Source organism: Lethenteron reissneri, unplaced genomic scaffold (assembly GCF_015708825.2).
Source record: "Lethenteron reissneri isolate LAM-NWPU_2019-01 unplaced genomic scaffold, ASM1570882v1 scaffold_120, whole genome shotgun sequence".
Taxonomy (NCBI): domain Eukaryota; kingdom Metazoa; phylum Chordata; class Hyperoartia; order Petromyzontiformes; family Petromyzontidae; genus Lethenteron; species Lethenteron reissneri.
Window position 1 is genome coordinate 343,905 of NW_026890893.1, and position 27,592 is coordinate 371,496.

The window sequence follows — 27,592 nt, forward strand, 5'->3', positions numbered from 1 at the left end:
TAGCTGGTATTGATGATGTTGCTACTCGCAACTGTTTTCAGGTTTGCGTCGGTCAGTCTGGAGCGCAGTCGACTCTTTGCGATGGTAAGTTTTGAAAAGAACTGCTCGCAGCAGTAAGTTGTTCCGAACACAGATGCATATTTCAATGCATGCCTCCTCCAAGTGGGAAATTGATTATTGCTTATGTAACATTTATAGAACTCAAGTAGTGGGAGGTTGTTGTACCTAGCTTTCAGCTTATCATCGCTTTGCAGCTGAATAATTTCGTGTTGTAGGTTATTAGGCATATCAGCTGGTTCCACATTGAATGGTGTAGCAAAGATGATCAATTCCATGTTTACTTTTCACGTCCTTGAATCTTGCATTAAATGCCTCAATTAGTTTCGCACATTCACCAGCATATTCAAGTGTCGTAGAAGGTAAAGTCACGTAGGTGAAAATAAAAAATATAAATGAAAAACAGAATTACTGTAGTGGGCAGAGAGCTATTTGTCTATTTGTCACAAATAGCTCTCTCTGCCCACTACAGTAATTAAGTTTTTTTGTTGTGGTTGTGCCACCTGATGACGGAAGCTTGTGTTGCCTCCGAAACGTCGTGATTTAATTTAGTTATTTTAATTTTTATTTTCACCTACGTGACTTTACCGAAAGAACCAAAGAGTATGGATCCTTGCAGTCACGAAAATTTCAAATCTAGAATGCCATAGAAGGCTTTTGTCCTTTCAGTGGGGAAATGCACCGTGTTATCCCTTTCGAGTTGCACTTTCCACAGCCTTAATTTAGCTTCAAATGATTTTACGTTTGAAAGCAGGGAGCTGAGAAGCTGGTTGGGGGCCTGCAGCTTGACGTTCAGCTCTGAGAGGTACTTGGTAATGTCCTCCATGAACGCTAAATCACACAGCTACTTGCTATCGTTGAGTTCCCTGACAGGTTTTCCCTTCATCTCCATGAACTGCTTGACTTCATCCCGCAGTTCGTAAAACCTCATGAGCATGTTCCCGCGACTCAACCACCGCACTTCACATTGATAGACAACATCACCGCACTTAGTCAAGATCATTCAGTAACTCCTTAAACTGGCGGCTGTTAAACCCTCTGCTTTTGACAATATGTATGCATGACACTACTGCTGACATCACATTGTTGAGCCGCAACGACTGTGCACAGATACTTTTTTGGTGTATGATGCAGTGGAATATAATTAAATCACTTGGATCAAGACTGAGACTATTCAGTTCTTTCTTGACAAATGCAATTAACCCTTTTTGCGAGCCAACCATGGCTGGAGCTCCATCTGTAGTAAGGCCACTTAACATTAAAAATGTTAGCTCAAGTTTTTCATTGATAAAACAAGTCTCTCAAACAAGTCCTCACCTCTTGTAGTGTCATGCATGGCTTCCAGTGATAGCAGTTCCTCTCGCGTGTCAAACTCTGCAGTTATCCCACGAACGAAAGCGGCCAATTGGGCAGTATTTGTTACGTCCGTTGTCTCGTCCCAAGCCAGAGAAAAAAAATGGAAATCCCCTGCAGAATCCTTTAGTGTTTTTTAAAAATCTTGTGCTAAGTCAGTAATCCGATCTGAGACGGTTTTCCGAGACAAATTAACACTCTGAAATGTTTTACTTTGTCTGGTGCTTACAATCCTGCAGCAGCCACCATGTACTCTTTCACAAACTCTCCTTCTACATGAGGCCTCAGCTTATTTGCGAGGATGCTCGCTCACTACATAATTCGTCTGAATAACGTTGTCTCTGCCACAACAAGGCCTAGTGAAAGCGGCTTGTTGTGATTCCAAACTCTGCTGAAGAGAATTGATTTTATCCAGACGCATTTTGCCTCCACATTCATTGCGTTTAGCATGTTTTGAGCTGTAATAACGCTCCAGATTGGCTTTTTTTATTACTGCTAACGCATCGCCACAAACTATGCATACAGGTTTGCCTTTGACTTCAAGAAAAAAATAATCATTGGTCCATTTATCTTGGAAAGATCGACACTCTGCATCAACTTTTCTTTTCTTCGTAGTCGCCATTTGTAGGATGTCACACCACTTAGGTGTTTATAACTATCCAGTGTGTGTGTCACCAGCGACACGATTATTCAGTAAAGCAAAGCTACCGAGCGGGATGGGCCGTCACGTCATCGTGGACGGGAGCAACGTCGCCATGGCTCGCGAGTGAGAGTGAGCGAGTGTGAGTGAGCGATAATGAGGAGGCCATAATGGTGGGGAGGATGCCATGATGGCGGGGAGGAGGCCGTGATGGCGTGGAGGAGGTCGTGATGGCGTGGAGGAGGCCGTGATGGCATGGAGGAGGCCGTGATGGCGGGGGGGATGCCATGATACACTCACTCATCATACACTGACTCACTCACACATCATACACTGACTCACCCATCATATGCCGACTCACTCACATCATACTCTCACTCACACAACCACTGACTCATTCACTCATCATCCACTGATTCACTCATCATACACTCACTCATCATACGCTGACTCACTCACACATCATACACTCACTCACACTACCACTGACTCACTCACTCATCATACACTGGTAGTGACTCATGTTATTAGCTATGGCTGCCAGTTTGGTCGTACATGTTATGTATATCGTTTATTGTTAAATTTGAATCACAGTTCCTATGATCACTGTTGTTACATTGTTTTAATAGCTTTACTTTGGTGATTTCGAAAACATATGGTTAAGCCATGTTTCTTGTGGAAGTGCGGAGTTGGCCTGATAAATTTAATCTCAATTGTCTTATGGTTGTTGTTTGACTTGCATCACACGGGGATTTTTGCACACAGCGTTGTAATATGGTGGGTTTTTTTCTGGAAGATTTGCTGGTTTATCCAGGATGTTTCTGTTGCGCGTCGTCGCTTTAAGATGTTCTCTGTTCATATTTTGTTTGTTGTGGTTGCACCTAACTCAAGAGCCGCATAGCATCTTGGATTTGGAACATATCCAAAGTTCGTATCATTGACTCTTGAGGTCTTTTCTATGTACTGTAATTTCCTTAATCTTAAATCAGAGATTCAGTTTTTGTGAGGATTGTTGATCGTGGACGTGTCGATAAAGGTTGGATTGGAGTTTCGTCTGTGTCGACAAAGAAGTCGACAACATCGTCGTCAATTATCGGAAACAAGGTCATCAACATCGCAAGGAATCGTCTCATCGCATCTCTTCTCATCACCAGATCGCCGTAGTTTCGCCACTGTATTAACACTTTCGCAACGTGTAAACTCCCAGCCTGCCTGGCACTGACTGTCCTCTGAGTCACCGCAATACAGGCAGATGGGCTGCGGGCAGCCGACGAGAAGCATACGTGTCTGTACTCTTATGTTTCCTGTCTATCCCGTAATGGACATTCCTTGCTTATCTCTCAAAATGTAAGTTATTATTATGATTCACTTAATATGAATGTATGTTGCTATGACAAAAGCTCCTAGATTGATTGAATTTCGAGTCCCGCCTGCGGTTGCCTTGGCAGGGCCAGACCAAATGATTTCACAGGCCTTATACGGCCCGTGGGCCGGATGTTCCCCACCCCTACTTTAGACTAAGACATCATAGATGCCAAAGCTGCTAATGCCACCAGTGCACATCATTGCGACTGACCCTCTCTATCCTCCACCAGATTTCACAGCTACTACATGGTTAAGACCGAGCCACCTCCAAGATTTGTCCAACAGTCTCCAACCACATGCTCTTAGACTTGCATAAAGACCCATAGACATACACAGAAAATAATACACTCATATGAACACCTATAGACTTGCACAGAGAGCCATAAACTCACACAGAGATCCACAGACATCTACACAGATCCATACATTTACCATGACAGTCTGTCACCATCTGGCCTGAGCTATTCACTTCCCCTTAGAAGCCAGATTCAACAATCACTGACCTTTCCGCATCTTATTAATCTACAGTACAATCTTCACCTGCCATCTTCTCTCTCTCCCCTATCCCCCTCCGTCTGCTCAGGAAGGTGGAAGACATGGATATAAAGGACAGCATCTCATCTATAATCATCACCATGATTACTATCACATGATTTGGTGATGCTAATGCTGTGATAGCAGTCAAATAACCAAAAACTCCAACATGTTCTGAAAAAATAACACTGCTTTTTGAGGAATGGCACTTCTTCATGGCTCGTAAATGGTGAGCTATGAAGAAGACCATTGCACGAAATGTCACCTATTATATATTCTTATTAAGGCCACATTGATATTAACAAATGTGCTCAGTTTTTTTTTCATAATGAAGTATTATTATCATTGGCCGGTTAGCGGCAATGTACACAATGACATCATATTCATCATATACAACATTATCTAACAACTATTGCGCGTTAGTTGAACGTTAGTGGCTATGCTGCACGTGGCCTGCAATCTGTGGAGGCAGCAGAGAGTGTTGGTGGATCACACACAAATGTTGTGAAGTCCATGGGCATCAAAGAGGAGCCATACCGTGGTTCTGCCATGAGAAGGTAGCACATGGCACAGTAAAAATTTGGACTCCATCTGTTCCATCTGTTTGAGATGGAATGTTTCCCCCTTGCATGTGTAGTAAGTATATATGGAGGCTTGACGACAGGATCGGAGGCACACTTCTTTATTACACCAACACAGTTGTACAGGTCACTTGGCTACAGGGATTCTCGACAGCTAACCCCTCTAACCTATACCAATTCCTCCACTACGGGACTAGGGGAGGCTATCTGTCCCAGCTTGGTTAAGCTGGGATCCCGGCTCCCTGAGTCACCAGACCAGCTTCGTCTGGGCTCTCGGGGCCACGCCACCGGCTTGCCCTGGTCGGCCCTTATAAGGACAGCGAGCCAGGGGAGCTCTGGGGCCTACACTAGCTGGTCTTCCGTCTTCTCTGGTTAAAGCTGAGTCCCGACCTCGAGCCCTCGAGCTCATCACCTTTTATAGGACTCGCCCCCGAGGGGGGGCCCGTGGGGGATACACATGCGGACGTCGGTGCTAGCGCCACCCTTGTGTACGGCCGTAACCCCGCCCATTGTGTTTGTTGGCCATCCGTGGCCATGCATAATCACACCTCAACATTCGTAGCCATGCGCAATTACACCTCTACATCACCCCCCCCTGTACAGCTCGCAGCCGTCCCTGGCTGCAAAAAAAAAAAAAAAAATCAGAATAAAGGTGCATCCCTCACAAAAACCCCGTGTGTGTGCCTCGCGTAATTTTTAACAAGAACAAGAGAACCTTAACAAGAACAACAACAGGAAGAGAGAGAGAGAGAGAGGAAAAAAAAATAACCCGACGCACCCCCCCCGAATAAATACCCCAAAACCAACATATATACACACACTCCGGACGCCACCCCTCCCATTGTCCGCAAGGCCCCCCAACGGCCGACCTCACAATAGTCTGCGCGTTTTGGCGCGCGTCCGCGCGGCGGGCCCATCACAAGGGCCCGTCCTGGCACGCTCAGTGACGGTTGTTGACGGTCCGGGTGCAAGAGAGTCAGGCGTCGCTGCCGAGTGACCCCCGACCCCTCCGGGAGGGGTTGGTGGGTGTGGACCCGTCACTCCTGTTTCACCTGGGGACGGAACAGTTGGCGTCAGGTTAGGCGAGTGCAGCGACGACGGGGAGTCGGCGACACCCTCACACGTTTGGCCATGCGTGTGTGTGTGTGAACCACGGGGCGGCGCGACAAATGGTTTTAACCTTGAGGGGTGCACATACCACCGGCGCCTCCCCCATTTGACGCGAACACATTGCGGCCGCAAAACCTGCACGACCTCCACTGGCCCCCGCCACGGCCGTACCAATTTCGACGAGGTTGCCAGCGGCACCTGAGGACAGTGCAACCACGCCCTGTCCCCTGGTTCCCATTTGACCACCTGCACCCGCCCCAACCGAAGCCTCTCGTTCGCCTTCTGGCGGAGTTCAGAATTTTGCACGGCCGCTTCCCGCGCCTCAGACAATTTAGCGATGTTAAATTTAATGTGTTCGGACAAATTAGACTTCGCCGGGAGCGCCGAGAGCTTCAGCTGGGTCGCCACAGGGGGGTTAACTTCGCGCCCATACATTAAAAAGAAAGGGGAAAATCCGGTGGCCGCATGAGGAGCCATTCTGTAGGCCTGCAACACACCGGCTATGCGGAGGTCCCAATCCGTCTGGGATACCGACACCTGCTGGGACAGCATGGACGTGATGGTCCGATGCAGCCGTTCCACCATCCCGTCAGTTTGTGGGTGATACGGAGAGGTCCGAACCTTCTCCGTACCCAAGAGGTCGCACACCTCACGTAGGAGTTTACCAGAAAAATTCCTACCCTGGTCAGTAAGCAGCCGTTCCGGAGCACCTTTGTCGAGGACATAGCCCTGGACAAAGGCCTCCGCGATGGCTGCTGCCGACTGGTTCGCCAGGGGCCAGGCCATAGGCCATCTCGTGAAGTATTCAACCCCCGTTAGTAAATACCTATTGCCCCTGGGCGTAGCGGGAAATGGCCCAAGTATGTCCAGAGCGACGAGCTCGTTAACCCGGGAAACTTTTATGGACTGCAGCGGAGGGTTGGACCCCCTCGCAGGCGGCTTCCTCTGCGCGCATTGCGTGCATGACCCCAAGAGATCCCCCACGTCCTTTTCCATGCCCGGCCAGAAGAAATCCAGCTGGAGCGTGGCAAAGGTCTTGTGAACCCCCAAGTGCAGAAGCCGCTCATGAACAGCCCATACCACCTTACCCCTTAAAGCAGCAGGCACCACAAGCCGCTGGCGCCGGGTTTTTCCATCCCAGTGCATCAAAAGACCCTGGAACAACCCCCACGAGTCAACGTTTTCCACCCCCTGACCAGCCCCCCCGACGCGACGGCGCAAAGCGAGGAGGGAGGTGTCCTCCATTTGGAGGCGTCCCCATTCCGCGACCGGCAACCCCAGCAACGAATCCCTCCCTTCTTGCTCGATAGGACCCGAAGCCGAAGGTGCATCGGTAGCGGCCACGAGGACCGAATCGGTGGTGACGTTCGGGGGCCTACAACGCCCCGAACCCAACAGGCACGCGCACTCCGAAGTGGGTGGCAATCGTGACAGGGCGTCAGCGTTCGTGTGGCGGACACCCTTACGATATGTGGTGACAAAGTCATAGTCTTGGAGGATCTCCAACCATCGAGACAACTGGCCCGATGGTTGTTGAACCCGCAGGGCGTACTGTAGGGCCGCATGATCTGTACGGACGGTGAACCGCCGACCGTACAGATACGGGCGGTACTGCTGAATGAAATAAACAATGGCCAATAATTCCCGACGGGTAACGCAGTACCGCTGTTCGGCTGGAGACAGTACCCGACTACCGTAAGCCACCACATGCTCTACGCCCCCGATGAGCTGGGACAGCACACCCCCGATGCCCGTGTTACTTGCGTCAGTATCGAGCAAGAAGGGTTGTGAAAAATCCGGGTAATTCAACGGCGGAGCTCCCACCAAAGCATTTCTGAGGGCGCGAAAAGCAGCCTCCTCCTCCGGCCCCCAATGAAACCTGACTCCCTTGGACGTCAAGGCATGCAATGGTTTCGCAATCGTAGCGAAGTCAGCCACAAATCGCCGATAATACGACGCGAACCCAATGAAACTCCTGACCTCTCCCACAGAGGTGGGAGTCGGCCAGGAGCTGACGCATTCCGTTTTGGCGGGATCAGTGGATATCCCCGAGCGCCCAACAATGTGACCCAAATATCGCACCGATTCGCGGAGTAAATGACACTTCTGTGGTTTAAATTTCAAATTGGCAGCCCGCATTTTGAGAAAAACAGCACGCAACCTCTGGAGGTGTTCCTCGAAGGATTTGCTAAAGACGATGACATCGTCTAAGTAAATCAAACACGAATCCCATTGCAAACCTGCCAAGACCAATTCCATTAACCGCTGAAAAGTTGCCGGCGCAGAATGTAAACCCATCGGCAAACGGTTAAATTGGAAGAGGCCCTGCGGTGTACGAAAAGCAGTCTTAGGTTTCGATTCGTCATCCAGAGGAAGCTGCCAGAATCCAGATAGCAAATCAAGGGTGGAAAAGAATCGTGCACCGGCCAAGGCGTCGAGCGACTCATCCATCCGAGGAAGCGGGTACGCATCTGCCACAGAGATTTTGTTGAGACGCCGAAAGTCAACACAAAATCTCAGTGAGCCGTCGTGTTTCTTCACCAAAACGATCGGCGCGCCCCACGGGCTGGTGGAAGGGGAAATGATATCGGCGGCTAGCATGTCATCAACAGCCGATTTGACATGATCCTTTTCGGCGGGACTCAACCGAAAGGGATTTTGGCGGATTGGCGCGCTGTCACCCGTGTCAATATGGTGTCGCAGCAATTTTGTACAACCAATATCAAATTTGTGTTGACTAAAAACGTCAGCAAATTCGCTCAGGAGAACTCGCAGCTGCGCGCGCTGCGAGTCAGACAGGTCCACTGAACCCGCGCAAAGCGCATCCAGCCATCCGTCATCAGAGTCCGAATGCGGTCGCGACGGAGGATCGGTGGATACCTGACCCACGAGTGGTTCCTCACAGGGCACCGGCGTTGCGTGTGCAAGCACGGTCCCTTGAGGAACCACGGCCGTTCGCGATCCCACATTAAGGACTGCAATGAAGGGGTCCCCATCCCCTCTCACCATAGTCTGAGCCGCGAGCAAATCGGGTCCATTGACCCCGGCCCGAGATGGACCCAACAAGACCCCCCGATCCGCAACCCCTGCATCAAACGGCCGACGCAACCTAAGAGGGACGAGCATCTGAGCCCCCGGAGGCACGCGCACAGTTTTTGTGACGAGCGCCTGCACGGTGGCAAACGCCCGACGCTCCGTGGTGGGGGAAGACAGAAATGTAACGCGTCGGCCCGATGGGAGCTCAATGCACCCTTGGTCAATAAGGATACGGATGGGCATTTTGGCCAGAAAATCCGTCCCCAACAGGCACGGAACCGCGAGTGAGGAGGAAACCAAAACAGGGCCGGATAATTTAATGTCCCCAATGCAGATAGTGGCGCGGATTTGGCCAATAATGCCCAGAGAGCCCCCGTTAGCGGCATAGCACGGCACGTCAACAGGGAGCAAGGGACGACTTTGAACGGGAAGGATGTTATAAATTAAATCAGATATAATGGTCGCCGATGCCCCTGTGTCAATTAAAATCCGCACCTCTACCCCATCAATGTGACCGACCACGACCGATGATCCCGCCGACGCAGCAACGACACGATGGGCGAGCTCCGACCACTGACCCGGTTGGAGCGCTCGCCGCATTACCGAACAATCGCGCGCGACGGACGGGGAATTTGGAGCCCTGTTTAGTTGAGCGCGTGAGTGTGTGTCGGATGTGTGCGTGGGCCAAACGTGTGAGGTGCCGCGACTCGCCGTATTTCTCTGCTGGAGCTTGGGAGGAGACGGCGTGGCGTCCTGGCGAGGTGTCGCCCCGCGCTGACGGGGAGCCCGGCATCCAGACGCAACGTGGCCTTGCAGGCCACAGTTGTAGCAGCGTGTGAGCGCCCCAGATGACCTGGGCTGCTCCTGGCGGCTCGGTCCATTCCGAGCCTGCGGTGCCGCCGATCTCCATTCCCCTCGCCGCTCCACCCCGCAGACCTCCTCCGATGGGAGGGCGGTGGTCGCCATGGCATGGCCGGCCGCCCCCTTTGCCGCCTTCCGACGCAGGGACCGCAAGCCCCCGTGGATGTGGCGCGCGACCAGCAGGGACGACATCTCCGCGTCGTCCTGAGCCAAGACGTTGACGTCCAGCTCGTCAGCGAGTAGCAGCAGCTTCTCAGCCACCATGGCATCCACTCCTTCCTCGTCCATCCTTGGGAAAGCAGCCTTTGCCAGAGCCAGGAGAGCCGTCCGGAAGGCCAGGGGTGACTCGTTGGCGCCCCGACTCCGATCGTGGAACAGCTGCCTGCAGTCCGAAGGCGGCCCATAGACGGCTGACAGCAGCTGCAACGCCAGGTGTAGAGTGGCGCGCTTTTCCCTCGGCGCCGAGGTGAGGGTAGCCAGGGCGTCGTTGTCCAGCATCGCTGGCAGCGCGCGTAGAGCCTCGGCGTCCGACCAGTTCGCCATCTCTTGATGAGCGATGAACCGCCTCTTGAAGCCGCCCCAGTCTCCGTCAGCGCCGACAAATTCTTTAAGAGGCGGCAGACGCTGTTGTAAGGCGGCGTCCGTGGCCGCAGAACGCTCTCCGTCGCTCCCCGCCGATGATACAGTGTGGGCGGGCCGTGCACATGGCATCGCCGGTCGCTCTGATGTTGACGCGCCGGCCGGCGTTGATGATGTCACGGCTTGTGCTTGGCGCTCAGCAGACACGTGACGCGGGCCGGCCCCGCCCTCCGCTCGTACTGTAGAGATGGCGGGAAATTTGACCGCGAGCCGCGTCGGGGTGGCGGGAAACGTCGCCCCGCGCCGGCTGCCGTCGTCGACCCGCGCTGCTCCTCCAGCCCCCAGCCGCGTGATCTCCTCCAACGCGGCGGCCGCGGCGTAGAGCAGGTCCGCCAGGCGGGAGTGGGCCAGCCGGAGTCCTTCGGCCGACGCATCCCCCTCCTCCTGTCGTAGCGGCGCGGGCGTACTCGGCCCCGGCTGCTCCGATTCGACCCCGGCCATCACTGGTGGAGATTCGGCCGCGGCGTCTTCCATCTCCGACTCCCTGGTACGTGTCGTCCCTCGTGTGTCCATCGTTGGACGTTTACTTCTGACACCAGATGTAGTAAGTATATATGGAGGCTTGACGACAGGATCGGAGGCACACTTCTTTATTACACCAACACAGTTGTACAGGTCACTTGGCTACAGGGATTCTCGACAGCTAACCCCTCTAACCTATACCAATTCCTCCACTACGGGACTAGGGGAGGCTATCTGTCCCAGCTTGGTTAAGCTGGGATCCCGGCTCCCTGAGTCACCAGACCAGCTTCGTCTGGGCTCTCGGGGCCACGCCACCGGCTTGCCCTGGTCGGCCCTTATAAGGACAGCGAGCCAGGGGAGCTCTGGGGCCTACACTAGCTGGTCTTCCGTCTTCTCTGGTTAAAGCTGAGTCCCGACCTCGAGCCCTCGAGCTCATCACCTTTTATAGGACTCGCCCCCGAGGGGGGGCCCGTGGGGGATACACATGCGGACGTCGGTGCTAGCGCCACCCTTGTGTACGGCCGTAACCCCGCCCATTGTGTTTGTTGGCCATCCGTGGCCATGCATAATCACACCTCAACATTCGTAGCCATGCGCAATTACACCTCTACACATGCGTGGGTTTTTTCTGGACACTCCAGTTTCCTCCCACATGTATTAACACTCTTTAATTAGCTGAAAAAAAAGTTTAATATATATAGTTGCAGATCTTGGGTAATTTTTAGTAGTGATGACTCATCACCGCATTGCTGATACTGCCTTTCCACTCGTCTATGGTTTCTGCTCGTGCTTCTGAGTCATTGTCTCTCTGTCTCCAAGACTGAGAAAATGCTTTGTGGCGTGCATTAGAAGTCGAAACACTTATTAATGGACGCTCGCTAACTCGTCTTACCCCTCTCGCTCAGCTTGTCTTGTTTGGCAGTCTTAATCGAAGCTCCCGTTGTGTCAATGTTCATCAGGTCACCATAGCAACCGGTTCCACTCCCTCCTATCGGAACACAATCACCAACCCACAGTCAGTCAGTATTTGTACCTTCACCTTCCGACGTGTCACGTGGTGCAATGCAGCAGCAGACTGCGTCAATTTACAAGACAATCATGCTCCCACGCCTATAAGCATGCAACCTACTTTTGCCAACCCGCACTGATGATCGTTATCGTGATGCATGGCCAAATTAACCTGCGCGACCTGAAGGAGGACCTCATTAAGCAGTGACAAAAAAATTCACCCATAAAAACAAAGTTTTTCACTATAAATCCTTTATATGCGTGGCGGCTAGAGTCCTCTCGTCCTCTGGCTTGAGATGGCTGCCACCTATGGGTCAGATGATTGCCTGCCACCATTAAGCAATTGGTAATATAAAAAAAAATTCCCTAAAAAGTGTAAAATTTTGGAAAAAAATTTCACGAAACGAAATTGTCACGCACAACGAGTCTGTGTGCAAAATGTCAGCTCGATTGGATCATGGGAAGTGGGTTAAAAAACGACCGAAAGATTTGCACGGTCGTAAGCGCGCAAGCAAGCAAGTGAACTTAATATAAAGGATTTAAAAAGTGTGTAAAAGTAATTTACCCACAATGCACCACAGTATCACTCATCATTGGGTTGACACATTCAATGCGTGTGACGTCATTCACTAGGCCATGAGGATATGGCATCCCTGCGTCACCTACACGCATCTCGGCTTGTTCACCACTTGTTGTGTTTAGTTTCTTGTCCTTCCTCCTCACCTCCAATTAGCATGGTTGGCTACGTACGGTGCCAAAGAAGTTCAACATACATACATGTGATGTCAGCGACATGGCACGGCTCGGCTTATGCACCACTGGCGTCTACTGAGCCAGGCTAGTCTGGCTCTGCACAGCCCCAGCATGGCTCAGTTGTGATAGTGGGAAAAAAAGGCAATGTAGATGCATAGTCAGCACAATAATGTATTCTGACACGGCCATTACGAACCACCCTCACCTGACTGAGATTCGATGCAGCACTGCCGGTTGTTGGGCCCCCCACACAACCCCGAGGAGTAGCTGCCTCCACAGTAGTTGGAGTTGACCTGACACTTTCCACCCATGTCGGTGCACTGCCCATCATTGGCTGACCATGATTGCTCATTAGAGACACCTGAGGGAAATACATTGGGTATTAAATAGACGAGGTGACGGTACAGGTGTGGCCTTGCAATGTCTTCACACACAGGCCCCTGTACTAGAGATGCCATCCAATCCTTGAAACCTGGTCTCTCTGAAGTCTGAATTGGCACTCTAATCCTTGAGACCTGGTCTTACTGAATCTCATTCAAAACTCTGACCCTGATCCCTGGTCTTAGGGTTGCAATCCTGAATCACCTTCATACCCAGTCTCAGAACGTCGATCCTTTAACTTTCGGTCTGAAGACTGACGATGAACCATAGTTTCTCTGAGACTCTTTCAATACCCTAAATTTGATACTATGGCTCACTTAAGACATTAATCCTGATACCAGTCACAGGACTATAATATCTGGTCCTCGGTCTCAAAACTCCAATCCTTGTAACCGCTGATCTCTGGTGTCTCACTGGGTCCCACCACCTACAGGCCGAGTTGCACTGGAGGCAGCAGCGGCGGTTTGAGTCCCCGTTGCAGAGGCTCGTGGCGACCCCTGCACGGCACACGGTGGTGCGCCAGTCCAGACACTCGCCGCCCTGGCCCGTGCACGCCGAGTCTGCCGCGGCTGCTGGGTCGCGGCACACGGTCACACCCCCACCATCATCAGCAGCAGCAAAATCAACATCATCAGCATAAGAAGCAAATGTAGCAGCAGCAAAATCATCGTGAGAAAAATCGTTGGCAGCAGCAGCATAAATAGCAACAATCGTCAGCAGTAACATCAGCAGAATTATGAGCAGCATCATCATAATCCACAGCAAGCAACTGAATTATCATTTGCAGGAGCAATATCATCAGACGCAAATAAAAAAGCATCTCATAGGTAGGTGAATGGTTGTGCAGGTGGGTGAATGGGTGAGAGAGTGGGTGTTTAAACAAAAAAAACCCCTACCTATTCATATTCTTTGGGTCTTTCGGTAAAGCCACGTAGATAGAAAACTACTAAAAATAATAACAATATCATGACGTTTCAATCGCAACACAAGCAATCGTCATCAAGTGAAAAATATAGCGGGAGAGCTGCTGAGGCAGGAAAAAATATATAAAAATTTATAAAAACCCCCTACCTCCTCGATGGTGCCAGATGGTAACCCTGTCATGGCTGTGCCATGGGGAAAGGGCCAATGCCATGGGGAAAGGGCCAATTCCCATCAGCTGTTCCCTTCATGGTGCTTGCAGCCACCGCAGTGGCAAACGGGGACTCTGGTGGGTGCAAGGGGCTGATGACCCCTCCACCTTCAATTCAATTACCAAGAAACCATGAATTAAAGGTCAAATTAAGCTTGTGTGCTGGTCTATATAGTGACAACAATGGATGTGGACCTATGTCCTTGACACCAGGACCTACCGTACAACCGATTTGCCCACTGACCATCGACTTGTCATCTGTAAAATGCCCCAACCATTCTTCCACTGTGGTGGTGGATGTCCACCTTGGACCCCATTCAAACCCACAGTGGCCTGGTCTCAGCTAGCTGATGAACGTTAAAAGTGAGAATTGCATCATCGCTGGCAGCTGGTGTTGGCACCCCCCCCCCACCCCCCGTTCTCCTGATGACTAGGATAAATGGTTAACGTTAAAGGACTGTGGTTCATACAGCTGCAATGGCTGCTTTGGGTACGTGGTTTAAACCTATAGAGGCCTTGCCTCACAGAGGACGTGTTCCAGTTAGCTGAGAAAAAGCGACAGGGACACTCCTACCATCTACAGCATCCCACGTCGAAGAGTGAGGAGGGTTCCAGCAGCCTTCGCTCGTAGGTTCGATGAGCTGGGTGGCGCTGCAAGGATGAGTGGTGGTCACGGGTTGCTGAGAAGATGGAATCTGCCTCAGTAGCCCGTGATCACAAATCACTCTTTAATTCCATAAAATTAAGTTACTTGCAGCACCACACCTATCATCGTCCTTAGGGGAAAGAATGGTGATCTGATCTCCAACCACCAGGAACATGTTTGCAGATTTTCTGAGCTTACTGTGAGGTATTAGGGGAGGGGAAATCCCTCATAAAACATCATGGGGCGAGGTGGGGATCACCCTACGGGGCTGTCGTGCTTCAAATATTGGAATAAGTAGTCACTCCCTGTGAGTGTCTGGCTGAGGTGCCATCGGTTGAGGGTGTATTTGTAAGGGTTAATGGGTACGTGATCTGGATGAGTGAGCAGGTAAAAGTTTACGAGTAAACGAGTTATAAATCCTTACCTGAACTCACAAACAACAGGATCACAAACGGCCCCAACATGGTTCACCTGCCCACAGACACAGAGGCATGCATTGAGCCAAACAGGCAACATGTGCTGTAAGCACCTTAATTAAGCTTACAAAGCACACAAAGGGGTGATCTGACCAGCACCACATCCAGCTGCCTGTACATCCCGAGAGACAAGCATTCTGCCAAATTAAGCTTGGAATTAAATGTCTTCTGATCAGGGTCACTGGTGACTTTGATCACTTACTGCAACTGAGAATCTGGTTTAATCGTGTAGCGTGTATCATAATGTGTATAGTGGAATGCATTGTATAGTACAATGCAGAGTGTTGCATATCGTATGATGAAAAATGTGTATACAATACGTAGCCAGCCGTGCTGATCTATACGTACGCAGGAAGGACAACAGACTCAATGCAAAAACACTGTTTGAAAGAAAGTGTATGGTGCAATATGGGTGGTGCATAGTTTAGTGTGTATTGTAATGTAGTGTGTATAATTTAGTGTGGGTAGCATATAGTGTACAGGAGTGTGTTGTAAATATTGTCTTTGTGGTAAATATTGTAGTGTGTGGTGTATAGTGTAGTGTGCGAGGCGTAGTGTAGTGCGAGGGTTTACGCGGTGAGGTTGAGGTGAATGCAAATTGGGGGAAGCGGGGGGTGAGTGTGGTGAGGTTGAGGTGACGCTAAAGTGAGTGTGAATAGGGGTGAGAAGGGAGTCGTTTAGGGCAGTGGTTCTCAACCTTGTTTGGCTACTGCTGTACCTCCTCGTTGAATTTTGTTTCAACCGAGTAACCCCCTTTGCCTGACCCGACATGTTTCTGAGAAATGTATGAATAATGAATGTCAATAGTTTAACCCAATTTTGCACTTAATGAGGTATCCTAACTGGCAAGTAACTGCAAGCAAATACAAAAAAAATCAACGGACGCTTTGCATGCGTGATGTTATTACTTTGTGCTTGCTGGTTACTCTTGAAAACCACATTGTTCCGATCAACGAGTTTAGAAAGGTATTTTATATGTTCGTAGGTTACCAAATGTATTCAAATATAATCGTGGTAATTTTATATTGGTAGATTCATACATGATTATTCACCAATTGCTCGGGTTATGATATAATTTCACACATTAATAAATCACCTCGTGTACCCCCTGGGACATTGCCATGTAACCCCAGGGGTCTGCGTAACCCTGGATGACAAACACATGTTTTGGGGACCGGTGCTGCAATAGTTAGCTCACTATGCTTGCGATCCCCAGTGACCCGATTTCAATTCCTGCTCACGGCCACCACCAACACCAGTGACGGATTATCTAAACAGTCATGGGCTTCCCCTAGGTTGAATCATCCTCAAATAGGTACCTGATGTGATGTGTCAACATTGCCACTTGGGGAGACAAAGGCGGCCGGGCGTTGTGCTGGCCACTCACCCCCTCGTGTACCATGCCGGCCTTCATACGTGGTTGCTAACAGCGTTTGCTCCAACACCAGCACCACCTTCGTCAGTGATTATATTTATAAAGTGCACCAGGTAGTTATTAAAGGCTGATCGACCTAAGGGAGGCGAAGGACCAGTTGAGATAGTTGTAACTGCGGGAATCAAACTCGGGTCAAAGCGCAGTGCAATTATCCGCTGCACCACCGCTCACCATAGACACATACAATCCCAAACCAAACTTCCCCACAGACACCCAGTTCCCCACACCATACACATCACACCCTACACCAAACACAAATATCCCAGTATAGGCTATACAGACTATTGGGGAAAGTGCTGTTAGCGAGTACCTATGATGTTTACACACCACACCAGGTACTTATTTTAAGCTGAGTTGACCTAGGAGAGACCCAGGACCAGTTCAGAAAATTGTTACTGGTTTTGGGCGTGAGTGAAATCGAACTCAGGCCGCTGGGTTTATAGCGCAGCGTGCTAACCGCTACACTGTTCCATACTCTTTGGTTCTTTCGGTAAAGTCACGTAGGTGATAAAAACAGTGAAAACAAAACAATAAATTAAATCGAATGCAACACAAGCCATCATCATCAGGTGTGACAACCACAGCAATATTTTTTTACTGAAGTCCTTGCAGTCACGAAAACTTCAAATCTAGAACACTACACTGTTGCTCACCACAACAACCGCCATTCGCCACTAAGTGGCGGTGACGTCACCACGACGCTTGTGCCAGGGCATGTGCACCTTGAGGGCCACGTGAAGTGTCGAACGCCCGCTGGCAGGAGGTCACCACACCCCACATCCACAACTCACCACGAATACTCACCCTGTGAATTTCAGTGATTGAGTCACCCCCTTCTCTCAGCGTCAGGCCCGGGCACCAGCAGTGGTCTCAGGAAGGCTCCTGGCATCTCTTATAATATATATGCTCATGCTGGAGGCCACCGGATGTTGGTGGCTGGGCCCCATGTGGCCAATCGGATGCAGGCGTTCAATCGACGTCAGAGTAACACACCTGTCTCGCATAATTGCTGAATGTGACGTCAGCAAACCCGCTGTAAAAAAAACTGTAAAATGTTGTTCTGTAAATAAGTTTTCGATAAACTGGTAAAACATGTTCAGTCATTGATTCCTTGAGATTCATGTCCATTTCTAGAAAAGTGGAAATATTTTATTTCAAAAGCTCACGAACCCAAAATTATGCAATTGGTACGTATATACTATATCTCTTTTTTATTTATATTTCGTGACTTGCTTAGATTTCCGGAACTTTGCACTGCTATCGTGTTTTTGTATTGTTTCTTGTTCTAACTTTCTGACCCACACCTACTGGACGCCGGTGAAAAGAACTGCATAGCTCATCGGATTCTTCCAGTTTAAATAAAGACTGTTCGCCCTGTAAATCAGCAGGCTAATGTGCATTCAGAGTTTCTCAAATATAATGCCGAACGAGTTCGTGTGGGTGCGGCACGAGTCAAAACCGTCAGGAAATAATACGCAGCCCACTTACAAAGACGGGTCTGTCAATCAAAGGCATTACTTTAATTTAACCTCACCCTGTAATTGCACCTCGGGGCACTTACATCTACAATGTCACATTCGGTGTTTGTGTATTAAAGTTTATGAGAACAATAGCCTTATTCGTGAAAACATTAATCCTGCATTTTTTTTTTCACACTGCGAGTGCAAATTGCTGTTGGTGAGACGACTGGTTTAGACACGTAGACACGTTCACTTTGTATTAGTTAACGTGATGTGCGGTATAAGTCCAACAGAGCAACACTTAGGTGGACGAATCCAAGCAGCAAACGGAAGGAGATATACGTCATCATGAGATGCGACGAGAGCAGAGGTTGCTAACGTTGAGGGCTGCTTGTGTTAATTTATATATTTAGCTTGTGAGCTATGCTCACAATTTTGTCGCGTGACATTTCTCACGAGCCGTCCTTTGAGCTATTCTTGAACTGACTGAAAGGGCATAGAAATGAAAAATTGCTTTTTTTCTTTCTTCTACGCGGTCCTATGGGCTTTGTGAAATGATGTTTCCTTTTTAGAATTTAAATAGGAACACTCTGGACAGAATTTCCACCTGCTTAATCACGACAGCGGACTAAGGCAATTGAAATGAATGCGAATTCCATAGTTTCAGCGACGAATCTTACCCATGCCCCACTTACGTATGGTTAACAGTCAGAATGCTACCTCTAACCTGGATCTGTGTTTTAATCCATATGCTCTTTATTTAAACAGGCGTGAATTATTATTTTAGAACTCTCCGTGCTTTCTTTGCATCAGGTTGACGTTTTTTTTATTTGTTACCACGTTTTTAAGCTATCTAATAGTATACAGTAAGCATTGACTAAACATTTTATTCCTCAAGTGCAACGTTATATTGTTCATTTTGAATGAAATCGTTATTTTTTGTATGATAATCTTTTCAATCAGTTAGCTGCCAATATTCCAGCAGAATCGCATCCATTTACAAAAGGTGGAACTACTTTATATTGAGAGCCCACGTGCCCCATGTGTAGTGAGTCACTTCTGAGACACTAATAGTAGGATGCAACACACGTTCGTTCTACACCTTGGGACATTGTTCACACACGGAATAACTATAAATGGATCAAAACAGCCAGCACGCTGTCTGAATCCACGACGCCAGAGACGAAGATGTAGCACCTTGGGTTCCATTCCACAGACAGACAGCCCTCATCCAGCGTCGGGACTTCCCTTCAATGCCCCCACCCCCCCGTCGTGGCCTGGCCCCGCCATTGGCCACGCCCCCTTTTGGAAACTACCAGACGGTTCTGGGCCACCTTCCACGTGTTCCCTGCCTGGCTCTGCCCTTGGCTATGCCCCCTTCTTGAACAAACCAGAAGTTTCTGGGCTATACATCACGTGTCCCCTCAGTCACCTTTGCCCCACATCCTTTACCCTGGCCTATCACGTGCTCCACTAGCCGGCCGGGGTGCCACGTCCTCATATGCCCATTTTTGCCAGCAGCCAGCGCCATGCACCCTAGTGACCCACTCCATAGCATTGCATTCTCTGCTGGCAGAACGGCTGCCACATCCTGCTCTGCCGGCAGGTCGGCCCACATTCCCTCTCTCTGTCAGTAACCAGTGCTACGCATCATAGTGACCCATTCTATGTCACTACACATGTGTAGAGATGTAAATAGAGTCTCTATGGCGTGCACACCGGCTACACCCACAACTTGTAAATTAGTACGTGCGTACCTCTCTCTGGTGCCGGCGGAGACATGGCGGAGAAGCGGGCCCGAGAGAGCATTGTCTCGTCGCAGAGAGAGGGCACGTGCCGTCATGGGGTAGTGAAGGGGGCCCGGAAAAGGGAGCTCTAAGGACACGTGACGCTGGCCCTGGTTCCGTTGGGAGAGTCTGAGCAGGGGGGCGTAGCTGGAGGCGGAGCGTGGCCACGCCCAAGAGGATAAGAGGGATGGGGGCGGAGCGATTATGGTTGTCTGAGAGAGGGAACTCACCGTGCGACGTCGCTTTGTTTGGTTCTAGGGTAGCCAGTCGTCGGGGAGTTATGTTACATAGAGACCCGGCGGGGTCTAGGATAACCCAGAGTGTAGTTAACCCGTAGCCCTGATAGTTGCTAATAAATCGTGGTGCCTCCAGATCTCTGTGTGTGTCTCGTGACTCACACTACACATGTGTCAAAACAGCACGGAGCGATAGTGGGACAGTATGGTGACCCCGGAACCATGGTTATTAATGGACGTGCTCATGATGATTGAGGAGACAAACGTTGACAGGGTCACGTGAGGGGGAGCACGGGATCAAATGGCTGGGAAGTGTAATAAGGGCGGAGATTGACAGGGCAGGTGCGACGAGGAGAATTCGAGAATAGGGGCGTGGCCGGACCGGACGAGGCATAAGAGCCGGCGTGAACCGGGGCTGGGGGGCTGTTGGTGTGGGGAATCGCCGTCGTCGTTGTCGCCTTGGAACAGGTTGTCTCCATCGTCTTCGAGATGTCTTGAGACTAGAAGCTATGTTGTCCCAGAATAGAGTCGTCTAACTAACCAAGTGTATATAGTCATCGTGGTTACTCGTTGAATTGTCAGTGGACTTTATTCGAATAAATATACGGAAAGACAAGACGGTGTTTCTGAGAGCTACATTACAAATGTACCAAATTTGTCCTGTAAATCGACAGGTGCAGCTGCGCACATTGCGAGAGTTTATCTTTTCTTAACGCTGAACGAGTGAGTACAGGTGCGGTGCGTTGCATATCCATAACCCAGTTCTTCATCATGGTCAAGAATAGACGTAGATATCACTTACAAAACCAGGTGTGTCAATAAATCGTATGACTTCCGTTGCATATCAAGGCTTAACCCTTCTGGTGCACTTCCATCTACAACACAGTCACTCCTGCGTAACATGCCAAGGCATGAACATTGAAAATTTATCGTAGGCAAAACGCATTTTTCCTTTTCTACGGTAAAGTTGATGAAGGAAACCTGGCTTCTCTTCGGGAAAATGCACTGGGTGTGAGCGAGCAACAGACAGAGCAGGGGATTTCGTACACATTTGCTGTACCACGTTCCCCTGGAGAGCCAAGGTATGGCTCCTCTTCTACGACCACGATAACTAATTTCCACATCATGTGTGACCCACCCAGTGTGATGGAAATTAAGATGTAATTCTCTCCCTTATTGTCCACCATATCATGGTCCGTCTGGCACTCACCCACGGATGAAATGCGGCCATCCAAGGTCGCTACACCAACACCTTTTTGAAAACACCAACATCACCACAACTAATTTCGTCGAGCGTTTGTCGTGAATTCTTAAAAGCGAATAGCGAGCTTCAACAGAGTAACAAAGTAAAAAAAAACACAAAGACAAAGATCCCCAGTATAGCCATAACAGACTGTTGGGACAATTGCTGGTAGCGAGCACCTATGAATAGGCCTCGGCAAGGTAAGGTAATTTACCATTTTTACCGGGTAAAAGGTAAAGGTGTCGATATGCCAAGGGGTAAGGTAAAGGGTAGGGTAAAGGTAGCTCGGAAGAATTACCCGGGAGGGTAAAGTTAGCGCGAAATATTACCCGGTAAATACGGTATCTTGTTTAATAAGTAATATTAAAAAAATTAAACACGCTTTTATGAAATGTACGAGTAATGGCAGAACTCCACGATTCCAGGAAGTGGTCCCGAAGCTTGCCATAACGTAAGGGACTGTGGTCAATTACAGCCAACGTGAGTTGAGCGTGGACAATTAGACCCAAGCCGAAACATAACATATAAAAAATAATGTAAAAAAAATACATATTTTTTTAATGATAGAATATATTGTCATCAGTATGACATAAGTATACCAAGTTTGCAGTCGATACCACATTAGGAAGTGGGTTAAAATTAAGTTACAAGATTTGAAGATACGACGATGACGACAACAACGACAACAAGCGTGTAAAATTGGAATCATCGAGGGTATTCTATATGAATAAAGCGCTCTACCTAGCATTTACCGTTATAAACCTTTTTCATGTGTAGTTCCCTAGTAATTACCCTGTAATCGGTTAATTTATATGGGATAAGGGTAAAAGGTAGGGTAAAGGTAGGCTCGTTGCTTTTTACCTTTTACCTTACCTGCTAAAGGGTAAAAGGTAGGGTAGAGTGATTGTATTGTGGTAAGGTAAAATGTAGGGTAAAGGTAGGCTAATTGTTTTTACCTTTTAACTTTTACCTTACTTTGCCGAGGCCTACCTATGAAGGCCAGCATGGTACACGAGGGGGTTGGTGGCCAGCACCACGCAAGACCGCCTTTGCCCCAAGTACGTGTGGGTAATGCAGAATTGATGTCGTGCAAAAGGTATCTATTTGGTGTTTGAACACCTTAACACAACTCTTGTTTAATTGCCAGAAAGGGTAAAACCTTTTCTTATATTTTTCATGATTTTGAATCTGGCAAAATGGTCACATATATACCATAGAGCGCGTTGGTACGGATAAGGTGGGGGAGAGGGGATCATTTCCCTCTCTACATCGATAACTCTTCGTAATATGCCGTTGTAGCACGGTTAGCACGTTGTTGTGCCGCCCCGGCCCATCTGGACCAGCTACCCACCACGGACCCACAGGGTTTGTGTGTCTCATTGTCCAGTCTGCGGTGTTTGAGCGACGCAACCTACTCATTGGTTTGACGTATGTATTGCAAGTATGCAATACATATGTAATGCTTATTGTATTAGTGTTCACATTCGCGTTTTGTGTGTTTGTGGGAATATATATGTATTTATATTATCATGCTGTGTGTGAACATTTGCATAAGCGTTGAGTGTGTGATAGCGAGTTTGGTAATGGCTGTGTGGGTGTCCATACCAAAATGTGTGAGCACTGTGTGGTCCAGATCCTTGGATCCAAAGGGGACATATCACCTCCAGTCAAGCCAGCCACACTGATTCTGACTCAGGTGCTGATGTCTCAGAGCCAGACCCATCCTCAACACCACGAGTTCATTCTTGAGTGTTAACCCTGTGAGGGACCTGCAAGTCTTCCCACCCTATTCTATTGCGCTGCACCGACTGACACTTTTCTCCCCTGGCGCTGACCCCCGGATGAAATACGGTGTCCAAGCTCAGCTGCAAAGAAGTCTCTCTTTAATAACACCAAAACTGCCACAACTATTATTGTCGACTTAATGTGGGCTTAAACTGCATCTGGCAGACCGAAACGCTGTGGTGTTCTTACCGCCACTTATTGGCAAATGGCGACTGTTGTTGTCTTCTCTCTTGGTGAATTCTATGTATTTGTGTGTATCTCTTACCCATGACCAAACTGCTTGGGGCACACCGAGTTTTTGGGGAGCAGTAGCTAAACAGGATTTGGCTGGAGAGTGCTTGAAGGGGTTAGCACCACACACGTACAGGTTTCTCAGGGGCTCAGGCACTGCAATATGGTCAGCCAAGGGTCTTGCATCATAATCTATTGTTGTACCATACTACGCTTCCACTTATATGTTCACCTCGCCTTCACCAACTCGCACTGCCCAGCTTGGTGAAGTAAAAGAAAACAGCCTGCCATGGCCAATGATGCACGGATGTTCTTGATCCTGTATGTAACGCTGCAGCAGAAGAAGAATCCAACTACACGCTGGTGACATGGTAAACAGGGGTTCATATACAAGGACCACGCATCGGGAGAAACACTGAGGAGTCCGAGTGACTGCTGATGGACGCTTGTATCCCCCCCGCTCCACCCTTGACCCTTCTACCTACGACCGTTACCCTTTCAAATCCCGCGGCCTTTTCTATTCGAAATCTGCCATTATTCAGGTGATAATTTATCGATCTAGACCTTCAATTCCATTGCAAGTAAACTTAAAAAACTAAACTTATTTTATTTAACCAGGTAAGACCTACTGAGATGTGTAGCTCTTTTTCAGAAGCGATCTGGCCACAAATGATAGCTCAACAAAATGGCGAATAATCACGTGGAAATATATAGCTGCAGCTAAATACTCTAAACGTGTGATGTTGATTCTAAATTTGGAGGGGAAAACCCGTAGGACCCGAAGAAAAAACCGTGCAACCATGGGGAAAGAGACACACAAACTCCACATATACAGCTGGTGTCAGGATCGAGATTGAACCCGCGACCTCCTGCATACCAGGCGAGGTATTTAGCATCTCGCCAGCCAATAAGCGCTCAGACCGACCCCTCTGATCAGCCAATGGGAGACTCTTCTCACCATGTTTGAATGACAAAGTGCGTGAGAAATGTCATTAACGCCGACTTTGATTAATGAATGAAAAAGGTCGCCTTTTGGCATCCTTTACACGATACGATTGCTGAGTAAGGCCCAAAGACTAAACATTCTAAGTGGTCAGTAACAAACAACAATGATGATGGTCTTGATTTGAAGCTGTCGTGACTGCAGGAATCCATACTCTTTGGTTATTTCGGTAAAGTCACGTAGATAGAAAAAAAATAGATCACGACTTTTCGATCGCAACACAAGCAATCGTCATCAGGTGAGACAAACACAGCAGGAGAACTTCTGAGGCTGGAGAAAGAGCTGCTGCAACAAAAGGTTATATAGGCTTATATCTACGTGACTTTACCGAAAGAACCAAAGAGTTGTGATGATGGTGTTCACATAAGGTTGCGTGGTAATGCTGTATGGCTTACTGAGATGTTTTCTGATGGTACCGCTTGTTATTCGTCATGATGTCGAACATTTCGCTTCAGTAAATTAATTTAGTGATGACCGAATTCAGTCTTGGGACTCAATGAGGCTTTCTTGCATTAACAAGAGGAATACTATCAAATGTGGGTAAAAAAGTTTTTTATGAACTCTTCTGGAGGTTATGCATTTTAAAATGTATTTAAATATATTTCCTGGCAGATGCCTTCAGTTGGCACATCTGGTTTGCAGGGTGTCCAGTGTGATTTGACACATAGCAAACACTTCAGAACACGGTTTCAAAACATTGTAAAACTATGATTTACACATTCTTTGGGTCTTTTGGTAAAGCCACGTAGATAGAAAAATAATAAAGAAATACATTTAATTAATTTTTTGTATCATTTTTCTATCTACGTGGCTTTACCGAACGACCCAAAGAATATGAATTCCTGCAGTCACGAAAGCTTTAAGTCAAGATTCATGACTTACACATTATTGCTTCATTTCCCACTAGCATATATATAATTAAATGATACACACTGCCGATTCCTACACGTGCAAAATAGAGTCAGGTCCTGCAATTTTCATATCAGGGCACTACGACATATTCGACGAATATTGAGATGTGATATAGCCAACAAAGTGGTATGTAGTGTAGTATCGTACCGTATAGATGGAGGCTCGATTATTGCAAATCACTGCTCTATGGGACGTCTGGCTAAAACATTACCAAGCTGCAGCATGTACAACATTCTTTGTCACGTGTAGTGACGGGATCTGCAAGATCTGATCATGTCCGTCCAGTGCTTACTGAGCTGTATTGGCTTCTGGGTTCCGAACGAATGCATTATAAGGTGGCACTCATTACACACAAAGTGCTTCCCAAAAATATCCCATTATCTGAACGCTGTCTGCATAACTTCTCATTTTAACCATTAAAATGCCCTGTGAGAAGTCTGTATGTTCTCCCCATGTGCTCTACACTTTCATTCAATAGATAAAACACCCATATTGTAACTAACTGGTGTTGATCAAACATTCCAATGGTTTAACAACATAGCAGCAAATCATGACGTTCATTGATCATAATAATGTTATATCCTCAAATCAACTTCTGGTTCACCTGGTTGACTGGGCTGATACCATAACCACTCATCTTTACAATCTGGGTCAGGAGACCCAGAACTGTAATTTTTAGTTTTTAGTTTAAACTCTGTTAGTCGCCTCAATATGTTGGGTGTAACTCCCCGTGAAATGCCGTAAATAGAAGTTACATGCCAGTTTGAATTGCCTTTTTCACGTATTGGTTTGCTGAAAACAATACCAATCGGCATGTTTGTTCACGTGACAACATGATTCGTTTAGCTATGTCGGGTGGATAGAGGGTGCATTACAGCACCAATGGGCATTCTACTTCGCCGATATGACCCAAAAAATATTGTTACGAATCCGTTTTGCGATTTGATTGATTCCAACTCATGTTCTTCAATGGCGATCTGGAGATCTTTCATCCACGGCTCAAGTGGGCAGGTGACAGCTCGACGTGCGACGCCACCATTTGCATCAAAGACGTGACAATCCGAGACTCTGGCAGATACCACTGCCAAGCCTTCAGCAGTCCTTACAAGAAGCAGGGACGCTGCATCGTCTCACTCGTGGTCTCAAAAGCATAAAGTGAGTTCACTATGCACCGGTTTTCGTCAAAAATGAACCACAATAACTTCACCAATCTCGTCAAGGAGTATAAACCATCACCACGCAACGGTTTTCGTCAAAAATAAACCACAATAACTTCACCAATCTCGTCAAGGAGTATAAACCATCACCACGCAAACTCCGGTCATCCTCGTACCAGCAGCAGGAGCAGCTTTTGACTATCCATAAAACTAAGACGGTCACCGCATCGCCCGGCGCTTTGAGAGGCACTTCTGTGGCTATCTGGAATGCACTTCCTTATGCTATTAGGAAGCCACAGGAGCCCTGCACTTTTAAATCTAATTTGAAAACTAATTTCTTTAGGACTCCTTGTTGTATATAGCTTGCTGTCCTTTCCCCACACTTTCGGTAGCACGATTGGCTACTAACGGTGCAGAATGAGTTCAACACACATCTGCATCTTTACTATCTGGAGCGGTGGTGCACTGAGGGGTTGGCGCACTGCACTCATGAACACAGCAGTGTGGATATGACTTCCGTCCAGAGCTAGCATCAGTAGCGAGTAATATGTGAACTGGTCATAGGCCTCCCCTAGGTTTGACTCAAATTTAATTGAGTTACTAGTGTATTGTATAACCATCATTACCGATGCTGGCAACACCACCCGTTTATGCGTCATTCTGGCTTGCATATCTGTGCGCTAATATGAACTAAAGACGAAACTATTTTAAATTTTACCAGGCAAGGCACATTGAGCTATATTGCTCTTTTTTAGAAGTGACCTGGCCACATATGATATCTCAACAACATGGCTTATTACGTGGATATTTATAGTAGACAATTACTCTAAACATGTGTTTTTAAATGTGAAGGGAAAATCCAGAAGGTGCGGAGAAAAATCCACACGACATCGGGGAGACAGAGACATGCAAACTCCAAATATATAGGTGCCAGGTGTGGGATCGAACCCACGACCTTCTGTATACTAGGCGAGGTAGTTAACATCTCGTAGCCATGGGAGTGCCCGAGCATTACCTTGTAAGGCTATACATGGAATCTTTGTCTTCATTGATAAATTGAGCTCGGGAATGAGCACCGGGAGCGGGGAGCATCTACTCGAGCTCGCAGCCACAGCACGAATTAGGAATCTAGGAAGTGGACACGGAAGAAACCCAGATGGTTAAAATAAAACGAGATTGGCTTCCTCTTGACAAACCCGAGATCCTCTACATCAATGGAAATTGCATTGCATTGTATAAACCATATTTGTCAGTTCGGCAACGTTGGTGTAAGCGTGCCCAACTCTGCTGATAAATGTTTATGCCGGTC

General features: G+C 48.2%; 2 protein-coding genes across 4 annotated transcripts in view; both read right to left on the reverse strand.

The window, feature by feature from the left end:
* The window catches only part of LOC133361678 (lysozyme g-like), a 33,347-nt gene extending 15,992 nt beyond the window's left edge, over positions 1 to 17,355 (reverse strand). The window contains exons 1-6 of one of the 3 annotated variants that reach the window (XM_061580661.1): positions 17,274 to 17,355; positions 14,983 to 15,029; positions 13,212 to 13,352; positions 12,605 to 12,760; positions 11,531 to 11,626; positions 1,375 to 1,431 (exon numbers count right to left, since the gene is read on the reverse strand). In XM_061580661.1, the coding sequence (XP_061436645.1) occupies positions 1,375 to 1,431; positions 11,531 to 11,626; positions 12,605 to 12,760; positions 13,212 to 13,352; positions 14,983 to 15,022 (490 nt within the window). In that variant the 5' untranslated portion in view covers positions 15,023 to 15,029; positions 17,274 to 17,355. The remainder of the gene's footprint in view (positions 1 to 1,374; positions 1,432 to 11,530; positions 11,627 to 12,604; positions 12,761 to 13,211; positions 13,353 to 14,982; positions 15,030 to 17,273) is intronic. The other 2 variants (XM_061580662.1, XM_061580663.1) reach the window with 2 other exon arrangements.
* On the reverse strand, positions 4,708 to 10,747 carry LOC133361677 (uncharacterized). The gene is made up of 2 exons (XM_061580660.1): positions 9,388 to 10,747; positions 4,708 to 5,582 (listed from the first exon to the last, which is right to left on the reverse strand). Exons 1-2 carry the CDS (start codon positions 10,687 to 10,689, stop codon positions 5,568 to 5,570), a joined length of 1,317 nt encoding a protein of 438 aa, XP_061436644.1. The 5' UTR covers positions 10,690 to 10,747; the 3' UTR covers positions 4,708 to 5,567.
* Positions 17,356 to 27,592: the final 10,237 nt, after the last annotated feature.

Excerpts from the sequence above, each read along its gene's own strand:
- LOC133361677 (XM_061580660.1), bottom strand. The coding sequence starts at position 10,689 with ATGGACACACGAGGGACGACACGTACCAGGGAGTCGGAGATGGAAGAC.